General features: G+C 36.0%; 1 protein-coding gene across 1 annotated transcript in view; it reads left to right on the top strand.

Annotated features, from left to right (window-relative positions):
- The window catches only part of plcb3 (phospholipase C, beta 3 (phosphatidylinositol-specific)), a 59,074-nt gene extending 42,690 nt beyond the window's left edge, over positions 1-16,384 (top strand). The window contains 24 exon segments of the mRNA XM_051114717.1: positions 144-226; positions 314-398; positions 999-1,146; positions 2,298-2,399; positions 2,565-2,644; positions 2,734-2,830; positions 3,002-3,086; positions 4,244-4,368; positions 4,489-4,643; positions 4,764-4,925; positions 5,058-5,157; positions 5,259-5,363; positions 5,644-5,738; positions 6,234-6,360; positions 7,201-7,236; positions 7,360-7,469; positions 7,631-7,740; positions 8,416-8,575; positions 8,692-8,768; positions 8,857-8,946; positions 9,693-9,753; positions 11,816-11,902; positions 13,465-13,608; positions 13,610-16,384. Coding sequence (XP_050970674.1) covers positions 144-226; positions 314-398; positions 999-1,146; positions 2,298-2,399; positions 2,565-2,644; positions 2,734-2,830; positions 3,002-3,086; positions 4,244-4,368; positions 4,489-4,643; positions 4,764-4,925; positions 5,058-5,157; positions 5,259-5,363; positions 5,644-5,738; positions 6,234-6,360; positions 7,201-7,236; positions 7,360-7,469; positions 7,631-7,740; positions 8,416-8,575; positions 8,692-8,768; positions 8,857-8,946; positions 9,693-9,753; positions 11,816-11,902; positions 13,465-13,608; positions 13,610-13,756 — 2,571 coding nt within the window. The 3' untranslated portion in view covers positions 13,757-16,384.
- Positions 16,385-20,463: the final 4,079 nt, after the last annotated feature.

Below are 20,463 nucleotides of genomic sequence, written 5' to 3'. Positions count from 1 at the left end.
TTTGAAAGTGACTTTTTTTGCCTGCAAAGTTTAACTAATGTGACCGCACATTTACTGTCAAATCCAAGCTGCTCGTATAAACTGCACACACTGAACTGCGGTGAGAGAGGGTGTGTGTAATGTTTTAATCTTTGTGTTTTTAGGAAGTGATCGAGGCCATCGCTGAAAGTGCGTTCAAGACATCTCCCTACCCTCTTATTCTGTCCTTTGAAAATCATGTGGATTCGTAAGTATAAGTGTGTGAATAATGCATATTTCTTTCTTTCTTTTTTATCCTGTAAATTTTTATCTTGATTATTATGTGGTCTTTTAGGGCAAAGCAGCAGGCTAAAATGGCAGAGTACTGTCGCTCTATGTTCGGGGACGCACTGCTCATTGAACCCCTGGAGAAATATCCAGTGAGTTATTCTATACCATAAAAAGGCAAACTCCATCAGTCAAAAATTATAAACAAAATTATCTGTCTGTCTGTCTGTCTGTCACCATAAAACTTTTAAAGGTTTTAAAACTATTCTAAACTTACAGGCCACATTTTCTAAAGCCAACATCAATGTTAATCTTATGCTACACTTTACTTAGTTATGGATGGTGTGCAGTCATTTGGCTATTATCGCAGAATAAACATAGACATGGTAGTCAGGATCCTAGTAAAGATGAAGGGGTCTTGTATCATCCTGACAGAGTTAGTTTCCCAATTATTAAAAGGCTACATACCAGAGAAAAGAATAATTGAAAGTGTTGGTTTGACCTGAAATTGTTGCATTATTGTGAAAAGAAAGAGGCCACTGGAGTAATAATAATAACAGACATGTAGGAAATTGGATGGGTGGAAGATTCGTTAATTATATCGCTTTAGCCATTAAAAAATATTTGACCACAAAATGCAGTAATTTTGCAGTCATAATCAAAATAGTCATGCAATAATTAAGAGTAGAAAATTATTATATTTTTAGTTTGAGAGTAGATGTTTAGGTTTTACAATCGTATTGTTTTTACAGCTGCTTCCTGGTCAACAACTGCCAAGCCCCCAGGAACTCATGGGGAAGATCTTGATCAAGAACAAGAAGAAACATCAACACAGGGCCTCTAATGGTGGGAGCATTAGACGCAAGGACGGGACAGAAGACCAGTCCTCACCTTTGAATGGTGTGTACACACACATGCCAAAATGTATCCTGATTCACTCTAGCACAAAAGTGGCTGTGATTGAAATCAATGCATCAAAATAATTGTGACAGTAATTTTAGTATGTATACTGTAGCAACTTGTTAAGGTGGGGTTTCATCAGACGTTGGGGCCCTTCAGATGTGGTTTTGCATTTAAAAAAGAAAAACATTTGTGAAGTGGAAAAAAAAAAAAACACTGGGCATGAGCATTTGTTGATTATTTGTGGACCGAATCAGTGTTAATAAAGGCCATTTTTGCAAATATAGCACTGTTTTTAGTGCAAAAACTTTATTCAAATTGTAAGTGAAGCTCAAGGAACCTGTTTAAATCATTTTTAAAAGTCAATGTCATGACCCCTTTAAAAGTTAAACTTGTTTTATCTTTTTTTATCGTTGTTTTTTTTTTTTTTTAAGCATCTTCTGTGTAAACAGTCTCTTAGGGTGCATGTCAGTGTTCATCCATCAGCACTGTTGCTTTGTCCTGCTTGTTGTTCCAGCAACAAGTGTAACCCGTGATGTCTGATTTGTAATTAAATGGCTCTTTTCAACCAATCCTTTTAATGAATCAGTCTCAAACCCATGACGTAAGCTGAATCAGCCTGACAGCAAGCTCACTCACTGAACAGTGAAAAAAATAAGAACCTTTACTGTAAACTCCCTTGTCTTATCTAGTATTAAAGTCTTCAACAACCATTTAATCTCTGATCTTCTATGACAAAGCATAACATTTATTTTATTTTGGCATCATTTTTAGTTCATAGCTTATTCTAATGGGCCATTCTATTCCACACCTCTCTCATATGGGCATGATTACTTTGTTAGCTCATGAACTATGTGTCATTGCTTACTCCTCTTCATGTTGTCCCAAACCTGTATGACTTTTTTTTTTTTTATAATGATGATATTTTCAACTTTGTTTAACAGTTTTAACTCTTTCATTAACTACATTTTGCAACTCATCTGCATTGAAAATGCATTAGAGTCTGTTTTAGTAGTAGGTTTAACTCTTTTTGTGATCTTAAAATAATTCTAGCCCATTCAGTTACACATATTTCATATACACATAGTACAATTTTCTTTTGCCAATTTCATTTCACATTCAAACCCATTCATCATGAGATTTGTGTCTAGATTGTCCATTGTCTGATGGGGAGGTGGGCTCGCTCATGTCCAATGGGGGCGAGAAGCTTGCAGAGAGGATGACCAAAGATCTTGATATCCGCAAATCTATTGGTGGGTTTGTGCCTAGTTGACATGAGGTCTCAACCGATCAGGATGAAGACTGATGTTACTTAGGCACCAGTATGGAAGTTCATGGTCAATGCCTTTATGGTGTATATTCAATTTTCTGTGTCTTTTTGTGTGTGTGTATTATTTTTTTTTAATGCTAATTTTTAGATCGGGGAGATGGGGAGAGTGAAGAAGAGGAGGAAGAGGAACCCATTCCAGATCCAAAGAAACACAACAACACTGACGAGGTAACTAATGTCACTCTGTACTGTTCACTGCTCTTCTCTCTGTCTGTCTCTTTTTCTGTGCACATCTTTGATGTATCTCTCCGTTTCAGGGTACTGCGTACAGTGAGGTTAACGCTACAGAGGAGATGTCTACGTTGGTCAACTACATAGAACCTGTCAAATTCAAATCCTTTGAGGCGGCATCCAGTGAGTAATGATACCTTTCACATCATAGCTGTTACCATGCTGTGTGTTCTATGGCTGGTTGTACAGTTAGAAGCCAGGACAGAATTCTTCATCCGCTTTATAGAATCATTGTTTAGTTTATCAGATGTCCAGAAGAATTTAACACTGATTCTCCTTTCTCTCTCTTTTCAGAGAGGAATAAGTATTTTGAGATGTCATCTTTTGTGGAGACCAAAGGCATGGACACATTGAAGAACTCTCCCATCGAGTTTGTTGAGTATCCTTCACCAGCCTCAGTCAGCAGATTATGACTGCTATGAAGTGCTGGATCCCAGTTTACCTGTTTATACCATCTCCTAAAAGTACTGTATGTACTCTTTTTGTGAAGAAAAAATCTTTGTGCATTAGAGAAGTTGGCAAGTTTTGAGACATACTACTGCCTCATAATAGCATCTTTTTTATATTAGCGTCTTTTTGCATCATGTCAATAGCTATGTTTCCATGTTTTTATACATGTTTTGAAGTATCGCATCAGAAACGAGTAATGGAAACACCAAAATTTGTGGAAAAAAATCCCTTCGTTTTTACGCTCGTTTGAGGTGGTTTTTGAATTGAGCGAATAATGGGAGATGGAAACACGTTTTGCAAATTTATTCCTCCACACGTTCCAAAAAATTAATGTGACTGCATTATGGTACAGCATAACTTGACTAACTGGCAGACTGATCTGACTGCACAGCCTCTGAAATGTTGTTATGGTCCTTCTAAGATGCCTGAGCAAAGTCTGCCGTCAAAGTATTTTTGTATAATTGTCTCAAAGAACTGTATTACAAGGCTGCACTCCCAAACAGCTGGCATCTTTCGTCTGCTCTCTCTGAATCGCAAGTAATTTATTATATGTAAAAATTATTATATTCAGTGGGTTCTCCTACTTTTCTTAGTGATATTTAGTGCCAGTTTATCAGGAAGTGATGATTTTGTTCTCTTTGACTCGTTGGATAGAAACAGTGCTTATTCGCAAATGTTTTAAGCAATATTCCAGTTTTGCGCACAAAGTAAATTCGCAACTTTGGATGGAAACCCAGCTAATGTAAACTGGCTAATAATCTTGTCAAAGTTAAGGTATATGCACTCCACATTTCAGTTAATTTATTTACGTTACTCAACAATTACTTCTACGGAGTGTTTTATTGTTTATTTTGTTTTAAATTTGTGTTTGTAGTTCTGATCCGAATTGTCACCAGAAATAGTAGACCATCAGGGTACCTTTGGCGTACTTATTTCAACATTCTTTATTCTAATTTTGAATACTACTTTGCACGGATAATATACAAATCAGGGCACAGCAGTAATTTTAGTTATATACATATATACATGTTTGCGCTTTTATATTCAAGTAAAGTTGTTCTTCCTGAGCAAAATGTCTGTATTCAGATACAATAAAAAGCAGCTGAGTCGGATCTACCCCAAAGGGACTCGTGTGGACTCTAGTAACTATATGCCACAGCTCTTCTGGAACGTGGGTTGCCAAATGGTGGCACTAAACTTCCAAACTCTCGGTCAGCTATGCAAACAGCACTTTTTTATTGTCTTCTTCCTTCTGTCTAGTTATCTTCTGCTTTTGTATGTATTTTAGGAGCCTTAAAATCTTAAAAAAGGCTATTTATTCTGTGTCTCAGACTTGCCGATGCAGCTGAACATGGGGGTGTTTGAATATAACGGCCACTGTGGTTATCTGCTGAAGCCGGAGTTCATGAGACGCACGGATAAACACTTTGACCCCTTTACTATGGACATTGTGGATGGCATTGTAGCCAACACAGTTAAAGTCAAGGTATTTGCATGTGTGTCAAAATCAAGGTGCACATGTAGTGTGCTGTTCAGAGATTTTGCTTTTTAACTTTGTGTAATATGTACAATCATGTCATTTGTCACTTTTCCCTCACATACACAGATCATCTCAGGTCAGTTTCTGAATGATAAGAAGGTTGGTGTATACGTGGAGGTAGACATGTTTGGACTTCCTGCAGACACTAAAAGGAAATTTCGAACGAAAACTTCTAACAACAACTCTCTGGACCCAGTCTGGGATGAAGATACCTTTGTGTTCAACAAGGTAACAAACAAAAGGAAAAGTTTGTCCTAAAATGACAGTTCTGTCATGCATACAGCTGTGAAGCTGTTTAGTACTGTACTAATTTACACTTTTTTTAATTAAATGAAATGCTGTTAATTTCTGTCTTTCTAGGTGGTGTTGCCCACCCTAGCATCTCTGCGGGTAGCCGTGTATGAAGAAAACGGGAAGATTATTGGCCATCGTGTCTTGCCAGTATCGGCACTCCGCCCAGGTTTGTGCCAACACATAGCAGTGATCTAACAGACTTGTTAGTCTGATACTGTGCTGAATATCTACACACATCTGCTATGTATGTGTGTGTGTGTCTGTTAGGATATCACTACATCTGTCTGAAGAATGAGCTGAACCAACCGCTCATGCTGTCATCCCTGCTTGTGTACACTGAGGCACAAGACTACATTCCCAATGAGCACCAAGGTAGGAGAGAGATCTCTGGAACTAGGAATGCTATTACAATGAGTATATAATCTTCTTCGTAACATTAACAGCTGGTGAATTATATTGCTGTGCAAATGCAAATGTTTGTTTGTATATTTTAATAAAATAAAAAAGGTGACTCATGGCTCACCTAGAGTATGATTCAAATCAACAGTCTTTCAGTTATAAGCCCTAATTTTTACCCTCTGTACAATAACTGTCAGCCTTTTGTAGCAGAGTCTTACTGTTTTCCCTCCGTCTTCCTCTTGTTTTTGTGTAGAGTATGCAGAGGCTCTGACAAACCCCATCAAACATCTCTCTCTGCTGGCCCAGAGAGAAAGGCAGCTATTGGCACTTATGGAGGATCCTTCAGAGGTCAGTCACGCCTATTATATAATGGTGAATTTGAATTTGAATTTCTGCAACCAACCAATCCCCTAAGTGATCTCTCATCTGAACTTGCAACCCACCCTAAAATAAAAAAGTCTTCATTTGCTCGCTTTTCTGTTGTTCCAAACCTTCGTTTTTGTGTGAGAAACTGACTAAAATAAGTTGTTCACTGAAAATCCTGACATCCAAGTATTCCCTTATCAGTATTCAGTCCTATTCCTGAGCAAATAATTCTTTTGACTCATATATATTTAGTGAATCAGTTGATCGAGTTTAAAAGGCTTAAAAAAACTACTAAATTGTGTTTTTGTGAAAATATAAAAATGCACAAAGTTTTCTGTGAGGTTTAGGGGAAAGGTTGGTGTAGGAATAGAAAATATTGTTTGTACAGTATAAAAACCATTACGCCAATGGAGAGTCCCCATAAACCACCACTACGTGTGTGTGTTTGTATGTATGTGTATGTGTGTGTGTCTGCAGGGTGGACCTGTGAAAGATGAAGACAAGTTTGACTCTGGCTGCGTGACATCTGTTGACCCTATCTGCCCTCTGCCGTCTCCAACATTTCCTTCTGTGCTCACCGAGGTCATGAACCCTCCAGCATCAGGTTAGGTCTAACCTGTGAAACAGTCATACTTGTTTTCTGCTGTCTTCCTCTCGATCATTCTCTCTCTGCATGTGTGCATTTTGGCCATAATGTTAGTCATTTCATTTCTCTACTGATGTCTACTAGGGGTGTAACGGTTCTCTGTAAAAGAATTTATTTATTTTTTTATTTTTTTATTTATAAATGGAATAAGCTTTTATAAATGGGTTTCAAAAGGAATTCCCTTTTAAATTTAACTGTCATGTCACATTATTATGTTCCATGGTTACATTTAAAAAAACATTATGCAAGTGCAAGAATCAGAAAGGAGCACAATGTTATGTACTAAAATATTTATTTTAAAAATGTATATTGGACTTTTAAATTTACCTTGTTTTTTTTTCTCTTTTTCTGAAGAACATTAACTTTAATGAAATCATAATCTTCATTTGTGAATCTACAGATTTTTTAAAAGTTTTTGATTAAATTTTTAATTACATATTAAGAATACACCAATAGCCTTGTGGGCAGCGCGCCAACATACAGCACCATTGCGCTACAGGCGTCCCGTGTTCGAATCCCGACTCGAGGACCTTTCCCTATCCCGACCCCTATCTCTCTTTCTCCCACTTTACTTCCTGTCCGTTATGATCTGTCCTGTCATAATAAAGGCAAAAAAAAAAATCTAAAAAAAATAATAATAATAAATACACCTCCCATCCTCCCAATCCCAAACTGAACAGTGACTTCAAATCAGCAATACGCACTGAAATGTAAACCGTTATACCTCTAATGTCTACTTATGAATATGCATGTCATGTCCATTAAGTGACCTCAGTGTTTGTGTGCAATATATTTTAGGCCCAAAAGAAGATTTAGTCAACAATGTTCTTAAAGGTAAGATCCACTCACCCTCATCTAACCATTGTATGCTCATCTTCATCAGTCACTCATCCCCTGCGAAGAGCGGAGAGGTGTTGTAGATCATGGACAAGCTGTGTGTCTCTCTGTGTTTTGCAGTAATTGAACCTCAGTCCATTGATGAGCTCAAACAGCATAACTCCTACCTGAAGCTGTTGAAGAAGCAATGCAAGGAACTCAAGGAGCTGAAAAAGAAACATCTCAAAAAGGTCAAAAGCACTTTATACTGCAGCACCACTTGCAGTTATGTTGTTATGTAGGGAATCTACCACCATGGTCACATTTAACCAGATCCCAATCCCATTCCCTTCTCTTAAACTTCAACTGTATTTTTCAGCAATAACTTAAAGAATGTGTTTTTGTGTTTCAGGTGTGGGCTTATAGTAAAGAACAAAGGACTCGCTGTAATCAGCTGAACTCTGACCTCCAGAGGAAACGGAGTCAGGTTGAGAAGCGCCTGCGCTCCAGTCTGAAGAAAAAGTGAGGACATATAAAGTCAACATTGATCTTTTGACCTTAATTATTGTTGGCCAGTTGGATATCGTGCTTGAGTGCCAACTGTTTGCTGTAATTCATACCATGATCATAGAGAGATCAAGAGGTCAGGAGCTCAGAGTAGTAAAGCAGCCAAACTGAAATAAATGTTCAATTCTCATGAGGAACATTGGGTTAAGCAGAGAATAAAGAAAGAAGATGGGCTCAGACCCTCTGGTGGATGTTTTACATTTTTTAAAGCAGAGTGCAAGACCTATGTTAAAGGCAAACTGCTTTATTTAGTTATAAGTTGTATGAGAAACCGAACACTCTGACCTTTCTTAGAACATCTGATCTTTTAAACAGTTTTCACATGCTCGCTGTCACAAATTTGCTTATTTTATTAGTGACCTAGATAAAGTGTAGAATCAAAAAGATTACAGCAGAACATTTTTAGTTTAACATTGATCAGAATCCTATAACTTTGTTAATTTCCAGGGTCAAGTTAGATTTTGAAGAAAAATGAAAAATCCCAGAAAAATTATACACTACTTAAGGTCAAAAAGGTTGCTTGTCCATGGTAAAAAGAACATTTGAGACTGTTTGCTTTGAATCATTTATTTGTGATTCAGTAGTAGTAGTAGTAGTAAATGAGTGTTTACTTTTTGTGTGTGTATGCAGTGGGTCAGAGGAGCCGGTGCAGAGGGAACTGAACGAACTAGATCTGGAGCTGCAGAAACAGATGGAGCAGTTCAGAGAGGAGCAGATGCACGAGCTTCTTGTACTTAGACAGGCACAACATCAGACAGAGAAAGAGGTCAAGCAATGCCATCTCAAAGAGGTATAACAAACAGCAATACAACAACTGCCCAAAGACACACCGATAACAGCTGCTCTGTAAGGCACTACACACTGCTAAAAAAGCTTATTCTCTGTGACTCTGTGATTCTGTGTCAGGCCAATCAGAAACTGAGGGAAATTGCCCAAGAATGCCAAGCAACCCAGATCAAAAAACTCAAGGAAGTGTGTGACAAGTAAGAAACTTTTTTGTTTGTTTGTTTTTTGTGTGTGTTTGAGGTGTATTTGTGGACAAATGCTAAAATGTCACATTTCTTCTCGCAGAGAGAAGAAAGAGTTACAGAAGATTCTGGACAGGAAGAGGTTGAACAGCATCATTGAGGCCAAGAGAGCAGAAAAGGACAAGGCTGAGGCGTGAGTAATGGTTTTTCTCATCTCAAGGACAGTGCCAGTGACCGTCTAGGTTAGTCTAGGACAGTCTAGACAGTCTTAGAAGGTTAGTTTCTCCCACAAAAATGAAAGTTCTGTCATAATTTACTCAACCTTTTTACATTCCATACTTGTAAAACTTTCTCTCTTCTGCAGAATACAAAAGAGGATATTTTAAAGAACCTTTGTAACAAGCAGTTTTAGTGACCATTGATTTTCACCGAATAGATAAAAAATCTTAATTTGTGTTTTACAGAAGGTTAGTACATGATGAAAGATTTTTCATTTTTGGGCAAGCTATACCTTTAAGTGGCTTGCCTCGGTAGCACAATGTATGTAGGATGTCACAATAAATTAATGATAAATGAAAATGAAATATTAGTAATGTAAGGAATGGTCATTACCTGCCTTAAATGGATAGTTTACCTAAAAATGAAAATTCTGTTATCATTCTTACGGTTGTTTTGGAGCCCACTGGCCTTCATTATATGGACAAATACATCCCCTAATGTTTTTTCTGAATTCTTTTAAAAACAATCTGACCTATATCTTAATCAGAGATGTTCTAAGATGCCTAGAGATGTCTTTAAAAGCCGCCATATTTCTCATTGTTCTGTTACTGAAACACTGTCAGGTAAAATGTAAGGGTAAAGGGTATCAGGCCATTAACATCATTGGAGTCTCAATGGTAATGTACAAGGAACGTAACAAGCTGTCATTCTCTCCCTCAGCAGGGAGCTGAATGAGATCAATAGAAAACATATCAATGATTCAGTCAACTTAATCCGTCAGGTGAGTAGAGTTTATGTATTTAGTGTTATTTGGATTTTTGTGTAAATGTGTGTGTGTGTGTGTGTGTGTGTGTGTGTGTGTGTGTGTGTGTATATATATATATATATATATATATATATATGTGTATATATATATATATATATATATATATATATATATATATATATATATATATATATATATATATATATATATATATATATATATATATGTATATGTATGTATGTGTGTGTGTGTGTGTGTGTGTATATATATATATATATATATATATATATATATATATATATATATATATATATATGTATATATATATATATATATATATATATATATATATATATATATATATATATATATATATATATATATATATATATATATATATATATATGTATATATATATATATATATATATGTATATATGTGTATGTGTGTGATCTTAAGGCTTTACACCTTGTCCTAAATAGGTGCCACTCAAGTTTCCATTGTCATTTTTTAACTGTTTTTCCTGTATGTACTGAGCGCAAAAGTGTAGGGTTGGCTCGATACCACAATTTTGGCTTCACTACAATACCAGAAAAGATAGCTGAATTGAAAATAGTTGTATTAAGAACACTGCATGAATCTCTACAGTAACAAATGTGACATTGGACCACAAAACCAGTTTCAAGCACATAAACAGCACTTCCTAGTGCCATAGTGTAGTGACACCTGTGTCTGAGCCCAAAAGTTTATTAAGCATAATCATTGGGAATATTATCTTCTTCTCAGGCTCCTTAAATGAGAACTTCACTTCCAGAACAACAATTTACAAATAATTTACTCACCCCCTTGTCATCCAAGATGTTCATGTCTTTCTTTCTTCAGTTGTAAACATTTCAGCATTTTTCTCCATGTAATGGACTGATATGGTGCCCCGATTTTGAACTTCCAAAATGCAGTTTAAATGCGGCTTCACGATCCCAGCCGAGAAAGAAGGGTCTTATCTAGTGTAATGATCGGTTATTGTAATAAAAATAATACAATTTATATACTTTTTAATGCCAAATGCTCGTCTTGTCTTACTTTGCTTGGACTGTTTTTTTTCTGGTTCATGACAGTAAGGATATGTCGAAAGAGTCCCATCTCATGTTCTCCTTTAACTTCGAAATCATCCTATATTGCTGTTTTACCTTTTTTGTTAAGGGTGTTTGATCTTCTTTGCATGTTCATGTTGCAAATACTGGGTCGGAACTGCAACGATGTAGGATGATTTTGAAATGATTTTTGAAGTTGAGGGAGAAAATACAATTGGAGTTTTTCGACATACCCTAACTGTCTTGAGTGAGAATACACATACATGTGAACTGTATTTTTTAAATTAAAATAACTGATCATTTCGCTAGATAAGACCCTTCTTCCTCGGCTGGGATTTTACATTTACATCCACATTTGGGATCGTTTGAAGCTGCATTTAAACTGAATTTTGGAAGTTCAAAATCGGGGCACCATAGCAGTCTGTTATATGGAGAAAAATGCAGAAATGTTTTCCTCAAAAAATATAATTTCTTTACGACTGAAGAAAGAAAGACATGGACATCTTGGATGACAATGGGGTGAGTACATTATATGTGGATCTTTGTCTTGGAAGTGGACTTCTTCTTTAAGTGAGCTTGATCTCTCCCGACGGGCTCTACCACTGAGTCGACATACTCAGTTACCTGAAAAGCCACCTAGGTGGGTCTGATTAGTGCCAGGGGTGTGGAACACATTGAAAAAAACTCATGATGGTGGACAGCTTGTTGGGTAACGACAATAAAATCATTGCCAGTCAGATGATATTCGATGTTTCTGTTTGTGTTTTATCTCCGGGTAGCTCCACCCACAGTAAAATTTGAGTTGTCCTTCTCCACCAAGCTGTGTAGTAAACAAGCATTCAACAGAATGTCTTGTCACTTTTGGACAGAAACTCATTGCTTTTGCTCTGCACCTTATTAGGACAAAGTGTTACTGAGCCTTACCAAACAAATAAACAAAGTCAGTCTTCCTCATAAATTCCCTTTTTTTTCCTCTCTTTGTGTAGCTGGAAGTGTCTCAGGGGAAGCGTCAAGATAAATTAAAAACCCTTCACAAGGACATCCTTCAGAAAATAGAGGAGGAGGTTCCTATGGTCAGTCCTTGCACAGATTTATTTCACCTTTGGTCCCTGTTAATTGTCACATTATTTGCTTTTACTGATCATTTCCTCCTGTTTAAGGCAGATTAAAAAATATATATATTTACACAACTGTCATGAAGAAAAAGAAATGGTCATGTCAGATTCTTAAAGCTTCTTAGATTGTTTGAAGTGGGGGTGGACAATATACTAGACATAATGAAATCATGAAATTTGACATCTGGTCTGCATTTCAAATTTGTCGCAATTTTGCTCATTCGATGATGCCGTTCCGCATCATCACGGTAGTTTAAGCCAGCCAGTTTAAACATTCAACTGATTTTATAACTGTTCAAGTGCAATAAGATGTAAAAGAGAATTCTGTTTTTGAACACTGTTTAGACAATTTTCTGAGCGTACATGATCGAAGTGCCCACACAGAGATTTGCCTACAGTACAATTTGTAGGTATTGAATTAAGCTTTTTTTCATTGGTTTTTAATGCTGAAACCGCAAAATACACAGTTATATCCCCGTCTGGCTGTAATCGTTGCCCATCTGGGCAAGCATTTATGTGAATTTCTTACTACTTATAGGGCCTGTTTACACCTGGTCACTTCATGCTTTTTTTTTTTTTTGATCATATAGCTGTCCGATTGTGAAAAGACCAGGTGTAAATGCCCTCCGAAATGCTTTCGAGACATTTAAATCCAATCGCTTAAACCACTTCAGGAGGTGGTCTGGGCCGCATTCCAGACAAAACTGGACAAGTGTAAATGCATTAGGTTGTTGAAACCACATATGCAAATTTTACTCCTCCCAAAATATTAAAATAATAAACATGGGCTATATGGCATGTTATAGTCAGATATGACGGCGCTAATGCAATGCACATCGCCACAGATAAGTAGCTGAGTATCTCTTCAGCAAGCCGACATGCCAACTGCCACTCAACACACAATCAATTCTTCATTAAAAGTAGTAAGACTAACCTATCTTTCCAATGCTGATGCTGCGCTCTCTCCTGTTGCGGTCTTTAATCGTGAAATTAGCTGATAATGAATAAAATGCAGTGCATATCTATTGCTTTCATTAACATGAACGCTGTAAGATTTGCATATAGCGCAGGAACTGAAGAACGGATTTATATCCATTTTGCAAAGACACATTTATGTGGCCAAGTGTAAATGGAAACATTTTAACAAATCAGATAAATATCTGATCAGAGAAAGCTCATGAAGTTACCAGGTGTAAACCGGCCCATAAAGGTACTTTTTTGTCCCACTTTGCCTTGTTGCTTGTAATTAGTTCTTATTTTTTATTACTGAACTTTTAAATTATATTACTTGGGTTAATATTAGTTTTTACTGCGATATTGGTGTTGGAGTACTGTGAAATTTCAGTGGTTTTAAAAATTTTATATTGTGACATCCTTATTTCCAGCATAAGTAACTATATTGTGCATTTTTAATGTGAAATAAAATTGCTCATATTGCCATGTAAACCTGTTGAAACCCCTAGTTTGAAGATCCCATAATAAAGTGTTGAATGGCACTCTGAATCATCCTGTCTCTGCAGGAGCAGGCCCGCCTGACACGTGACTGCGAAGCAGAGCTGAAGCGCTTGCCGGAAGAGATCTCTCAGTACCTGCAGGAGCTCGAGAGCAAAGGCTCTCGTAAAGACACTCTGATGGGTCAGGCCAATGACAGCCCCAGCTCCGGCCCCCCCCTCTAACTGCAGCACGCCCCCCTATTCCTCCCCCAACCACAGCTGGAGCAACATGGGCAATATCTCATCCTCACTGCTGGACTCCTCCTCCACCTCAAACACTCCCGTCAAGTCAGAGACGGACACTACAGGAGTGTACTAGCGAGACTACGTTCGTTTTATTTGTTTTTCTTATCACTCTCTCCAATCCATTTCTGTCCACAGTGGATTTTAAGAGTAGATATAGTATTACTAAAAGTTGTATGCATATTTTGAGGATTTTTTTTTTGTTGTTTTTTTGGAACCTGCATACACTTTACCAACGTATCTGTCTAAATCAACTCTGTTTTACTTTTCTTTTAACCAAATTCCTGTTTTTAATCCATAAACACAATGGATTTTATCTAGCTTTAATAATGTGGGCTCTAGTACATACCACCACCTGTACGTTAAGATACCTGTGGAAACTAGAGGGATGGGGTTTTCTATTTATTTCTGTTGCATATTGTGCACTTTCCAGCTTTATGTGTAGTGCAGCGAGTTGTCCTGAAGGTGGCAGTGTAAATTTGGCAGTTATGTATACTGACGCTGTGATGCTAGCGCTAGGCTTATGATCAGTCTAAAAGGTACATGTTTACATAATAATGCACAGCTGGACTATTGCTTACACATCCCCAACACAATTCATTTCACAGCGACGAAACATCCTGTTTTGTGAATGTTGATCAGGAGCACACTGTCTGAAAATGTGCAAAAATTACACAGCTTGTACCCTACAGGGACAACTTTGTACCTTATCTACCCCTAAAAGGTGCATATTAATACTTCAGAGTTTATGTAACCTTGAAGTAATATAGTTTCAGTGCTAAATAAGATACCAAAATGTCCATTTGAGGGTACCGCCCCAGTGGCAAGCTGCTATAAGCCTAAAGATACAATTTCTGCACATTTTTTCCTAAAAGTGTATATTGTTTGTGTCCGATGACACTTAAATGTTTAAGTGCCTCACATTTACATGTACTTGGCTCGAACTCTTTCACCCAGTTAATGCTTTCTAAAATCCCATAATCCTGCTCTCTTTCCCATACCTCCCCCGTATCTCTCTCTATCGGTTGTCTTAATCTAATCTAATCTAATCCAGATTCTGTGTAATTGGCAGCGATTCCGCATCTCACACAATCCAGTGATGTCTAGGAAATTTCATAGACCACCTTTTTTATTTTTGGCCAAACCTTTTTGAATCTGCTCACATTCTGGGTGTGTTTGCATGTCAGATCCAGTCTCAGGAACGCGGCGCACAAATCCCCCGTCTGGTCTATTCAGAGTCATGTTGCATAATATGCAACAAAGCAGAGCATATGAGATGAGTTTTTAATGTGAGATTGAAGACTTTTACAGCTTAGCTCTGATCACCACAATCCAGGGCTTTTTTAATCCATTAGAATGTATGATGGTTGGATTTTGCTTTCTCGTACTGTAATCTGGTCTGCTGTCGCCCCCCACTTCCTGTTTACTTTCATTTAGTTGGTCAGTTTTTTTGGTTGTATGTCCATGTGCGTCTTTCCCCCACCTTTTTCTTCCATTCTATTTGTGTCTCTCAGGGCTCCGTGGCTCAATATTAAGACAGTTGGAGTTGAGTGAGCATCTTTCACACCGGTGTGTTTGGTGCTTAATGATCTCGATGGATGCACTTTGAGAAAGACAATGATTACAGCACTTACGATTATCAAACAGTTACATTTGCTGAGCGAGTAACATAATATGCATCATGGACATGACGGTTCTTCTCCATGCTTGGATGATAATATTTCCCAGTGTAATTTACAAAGTGTGTGTGTATGTGTATGTGTGAGGTAGGCGCTGGCTGTGAGAATGAACACTGCACAGTAGAGTTTAGAAGGCCAGAAGGCAAAAGGGCTGAAGGGAGATAAAATGGACAACACCATCTTTAGCTATTAGAAGTGAGCTTTGATGATTTGCTTGAGTTTATGCGACTCAGCCCACATAATGTGTTCATATGTTAAGTCAATAGCTTTATATACCTGATAAATGGTACTTGCATGGAAACATCTCCTTTCTCCACGTCTCATTATCTTTGGAGATGGACGTTAGTGTTGTACATACTACCAGGAAATATTAATGTGTGTATTTCAGTCGAAACCACATGAGAGTTTATATCGATCTACATATGATTCATTCCATTTTAGATGTAAATGAATTCTACTACTGATTGGAGGCGAAGTTGAGGGTGACGTCTGTCTTTTTGCTTGCGTCTTTAGGCTGATCTAGTGTCCCAACACCAAGCACACACTATATAGTCATTCTAAGCACCATTCAACTGTCTTCTGCTGCTTGTCTGGCATTTTATTTCTTGCTTAAAATGAGGTGCAGGTGTTTTTTTTTTTTGTTGTTTTTTTTTTACTGAGAAACACCCAAATACTTTATGGCCTGTAATTTATTTTGTACACTTTATGATTGTCTTGTTCTTTACAGTGGCATGATTCTGTATTGTGCCTATTAAATATCACCTCATGGTTCTCTTATGTGTATAGACAGTAGTAATGGTTGAATGGTGCGGTTTTATCATTTAGCAGCAATTCTTTCCAACAATTTCTTTTTTTGAAATCATGTGATTTAGAAACCAACATTTTAGTGTCTTAAAATGGGACAAAATTCAGGTGGTTGTTCTGATTTTGAATTTTATTTTGATTTTAGCACCTTTCATTTTTTTAATGCTTGCAAAGCATGTCTTGTAAATTGAGTTGAGTTATCGGTACAGTTTTTTTTTTTTCTTCTTCTTCAAAGCAGACATTAGCATGCTAATTTCAATCTATAATCAGACATCCTCAGGGGACAAGCCAGGCTGGTCCATCACACATGTGGGCCAAACTGAGTGATGCTGGTGTGTGTACTGAAATCGGTGAGGACTGCAGTCAGACTTTAAGGGACAACACATGCTTACCCAAGGGCTAACTTCTGCTTGGCCTCAGTTACAGCTTTAACCAAGTACATATTTCATAGTTCATAGATTCTCTCTCTTTCTCTGCATGTCTTTTTATCACCTTCCTACTGAAACACTTTTTTTGTTAACACTGTATGTAGATAATGTACTGGTCTGCCTTGTTTAAAGGGAAAATTATTACTCTGGATGTAATTTTTATTGCCTCGATAAATAATATAACTGTACATTCAATAAATACCGAACATTGTCGAAAATGTCTTGTATGTGTTTCCCTTTTTCAGTTCTTCTTTTTCAAGGATGAAAACAAGTTTTCAGATTGTGAAATGGTTTTGTTGTTTCATGAAAGACAGATTACGTGACACGTTGAAGGTGTGTGAGACATCTTCAAATATGAAAAATCCATTCTTTCTTCTATTACTTGATTCTTTTAAGCAATTTTCAACATAGTGGGAAAAAAAATCAGTGGTTTGTCAGTTTTATATAGTTTTTTTGTAGCAGAACTTGTTTAGATTTATGTCTTTGATTTTCACAGTTTAGAGTATAACATGTTTTGGAAAATGTGTATTTCGTATAAAATTTAAATAGTATTTCTGTTTTTTGTTTGTTTGTTTGTTTTTCATAATATTAAACTTCTATAACCTTTCAACTTTTTGTCAGTTCACACAATCTGCCAAGTGTCTGAGACCAAAGAGACCAAAGACTGTGCTCAACATTTAAGAGTTGGAAATTTCATTTTAAGGTCTATGCGCAAAACCTTGGTTAACAGGTAAAATAATAGATAATAACTGTTCCACAAATATAATTCAGTACCATAAACTTCTGTAAAATGCAAAATATTAAATAAAATATCATTGAACTAAAATAGTCATTGTATTAATAGTACATTAGTAATAATAGTGCATTAATTAACAAAAAAACAAAAACGCAACACAAGCAGTACTAGAGGGTTAGAGGGATGTTTTTAAATCCTCCATCTACTCCAAGGCATTACATGCATAAAGCATTCTGATGTTGAATATTACTGCTGTACACTGATTGCTTAACATATCCCGTATGGTAATATATATATATATATATATATATATATATATGCTTAAAACAGAAAAAGTATACTGATGATTTTAATAGTTTGTGTGTTATCATTGAAGTGTTGTATTGTATTCCTTATAATGAACTGTCAAAAACCAAAGTGTACATAGCAGTTTTGTATTAGTGCATAGTGGTTGTTGTGGTTCCTTTTAAAAACGTTGTATCATGCAATGCACTTACTGCCTTGCTATCATTAAATGTCCTACTGTATCCCTGATGGGTAATGTCAAAGTCAACTATACATAGTAGTGACAGATTCTGTAATGTGCATAAGCAAATAAATAAACTTAACTTGTAATCTGATTTATATTTATATAACTTACATATTTATAGAGCTATATTCCTGTTACTGTCCTGTAACTTTACTGTACACTAATTTTTTTTTTTTTTTTTAGTAATTTTACTTGTAATTTTACAATGCATGTAATGCATTTTTATTTTTTTTTTTTTTTTTTTTTTCATTTTAAATAATCTATAGTTTGGATTTCCATCCACGTTCTACTATAAGTTTAGAAAATGTAATTTCTTGACCCTGAAATATATTTTGGTACATAAAAGTTGAAATTAAATATATTTTTAATTTCAAAACTAGATCTTGAGCTTCACAACATGTTACAACATATATTTAAAGTATATTTGGCCATATATATTTTACTGTGTGCTTATACATATAGATACATATATATATATATATATATATATATATATATATATACTACCGTTCAAAAGTTTGGGGTCAGTAAGACTTGAAATAGTCTTTAAAGAAGTCTCTTATGCTCATCAAGGCTGCATTTATTTGATTAAAAATATAGAAAAAAAAACAGTAATATTGCAAAATGTTTTTACAATATAAAATAATGTTTTTTATTTTAACATACTTTAAAATAGAATTTATTCCTGTGATGAAAAGCTGAATTTTTATCAGCTGTTACTCCAGTCTTAAGTGTCACATGATCCTTCAGAAATCATTCTAATATGCAGATTTATTATTAGAATGATCAATGTTGGATAATATCAACAGTTGTGCTGCCAAATATTTTTTGGAACCTGTGATTTTTTTTTCAGGATTCTTTCATGAATAGCAAGTTTAAAAAGTACAGGGTTTATTCAAAATATAAATATTTTATAACAATGTAAATTATTTATTATTAACTTTTAATAAACTTTTAATTATTAACTTAATACATCCTTGGTGAATAAAAGTATTAATTTCTTAAAAAAAAAGAAACAATAAAAATGTACTGACCCCAAACTTTTGAACGGTAGTGTATATATATATATATATCTATATATATATATATATATAAATATAGTAAATATATTGTTGGCATTTATTATGATAGGACAGATCAGAATGGAAAGGAAACGAAGTGGGAGGGATATAGGGGGCAGGATCAAGAAAGGTCCTCGAGTCGGATTCGAACACAGGACGCCCATATAACGGCGCTGTATGTCGGTGCACTGCCCAAAAGGCTATCACACCATCACTTACTGTCTTTTAGTGATTTCTTTTGAAAGGCATCTGTGAAACATGATTTTCATAGTAACCTTTATTGGCCATTTTTGACTAGCTTTACCACAGAGTTTAAGATGAAAGAAGGGATTTTTCTCCTTTTTAGAGCAATTGTTCAAAAAATGGATAATAACTGTGAGGCTTATGAAAGAGCCTCAGTGATGAATGCAGTTTCTAGGACCCTTTAACAGCTTCTAAGTACGCAAACCTCTCCTGTCTTCTTTATGTGAAAATATTGACAGTAAAAAAGGCCTGTTTCCTTTGATATACAGCTTTGCAAAGCTTGTTTTTGTGATGGTACAATGATGTTGCAAAAATGCTGATTGGAGCTCTATTTCTAATTTCAGCTTAGCATCAAATGTTCAACCAAAATAAATATTAGGATATGAATTTATTTGGATTATTTGGATACATGCTATAAAGGTTATTACTAGGATACAAAAAAAAAAAAAAAAAAAAAAAAAATTAATGCATATTTAAAAAAATCCCAAACAGTTTAAATTAGATTGTAAAACACAGATGTGGTCTTAGACTTTCGAACCCAACTGTGTATAACAATGCATTGAACAATCCAATCCAGTCCATATCTGAGGAACATAACCTGCACATTCAGGTTCTCTCACAGCCTCTCGATGGCCACAGCAGTCAGTCAGTCTTTAATTAGATTTCCGTGTAATTTCCCATTCATTCATTTTTCTTTTCTGAACCCTTTACATTCTTTCTCTCTCTTATCTCCTGCTTTTGTTTTTCAAGCACAAAGCTTGTCTCCTCTCTCCCTTTTTCTGTTTTGTTCCCCAGTGAGCATCTGCTTCCGCCTCATTCTTTCTGCTCTCGTTCTGTCGTTTTTTTCTTTCCAGTGGACAGGCCCATGAGAGTAAAAGGGGAGAACCGGCATCCAAATGTCATGCCTGGCATCTATCAACTCAGTTTACAAAAAAAAAAAAAAACATGTATACATCCCACTCTTCTTGCTTGCTTGTAAGTCCTCATCCATCTAACCTGCTTTTTTGTAACTCATCTGAACAAATTCATCTAAGCAATATCACATGATCATGCTGTTGTTTCAAAAATCAGTCAGGCTGTGATTTGGCTGTATCCACTCGTTAATTCTGATGTCACACATCACCATTTCCAGGTCAAAAAATGCTTATCAGATGCCAAAAACAAACAAAAATGGTCCTAACCAATAAAAATCCTAACCTTACCAAAATCTCAACTGATTCATCTCTTCAGAATATTAAAATATTGGAGCTTGGGACACTGTGAGCCCAGAGACTGTATTTTACAAGTGAATAAGCTCCACAGT

Source organism: Labeo rohita, chromosome 7, assembly GCF_022985175.1.
Source record: "Labeo rohita strain BAU-BD-2019 chromosome 7, IGBB_LRoh.1.0, whole genome shotgun sequence".
Taxonomy (NCBI): Eukaryota; Metazoa; Chordata; class Actinopteri; order Cypriniformes; family Cyprinidae; genus Labeo; species Labeo rohita.
This window is presented reverse-complemented; position numbering and strand designations above follow the sequence as displayed.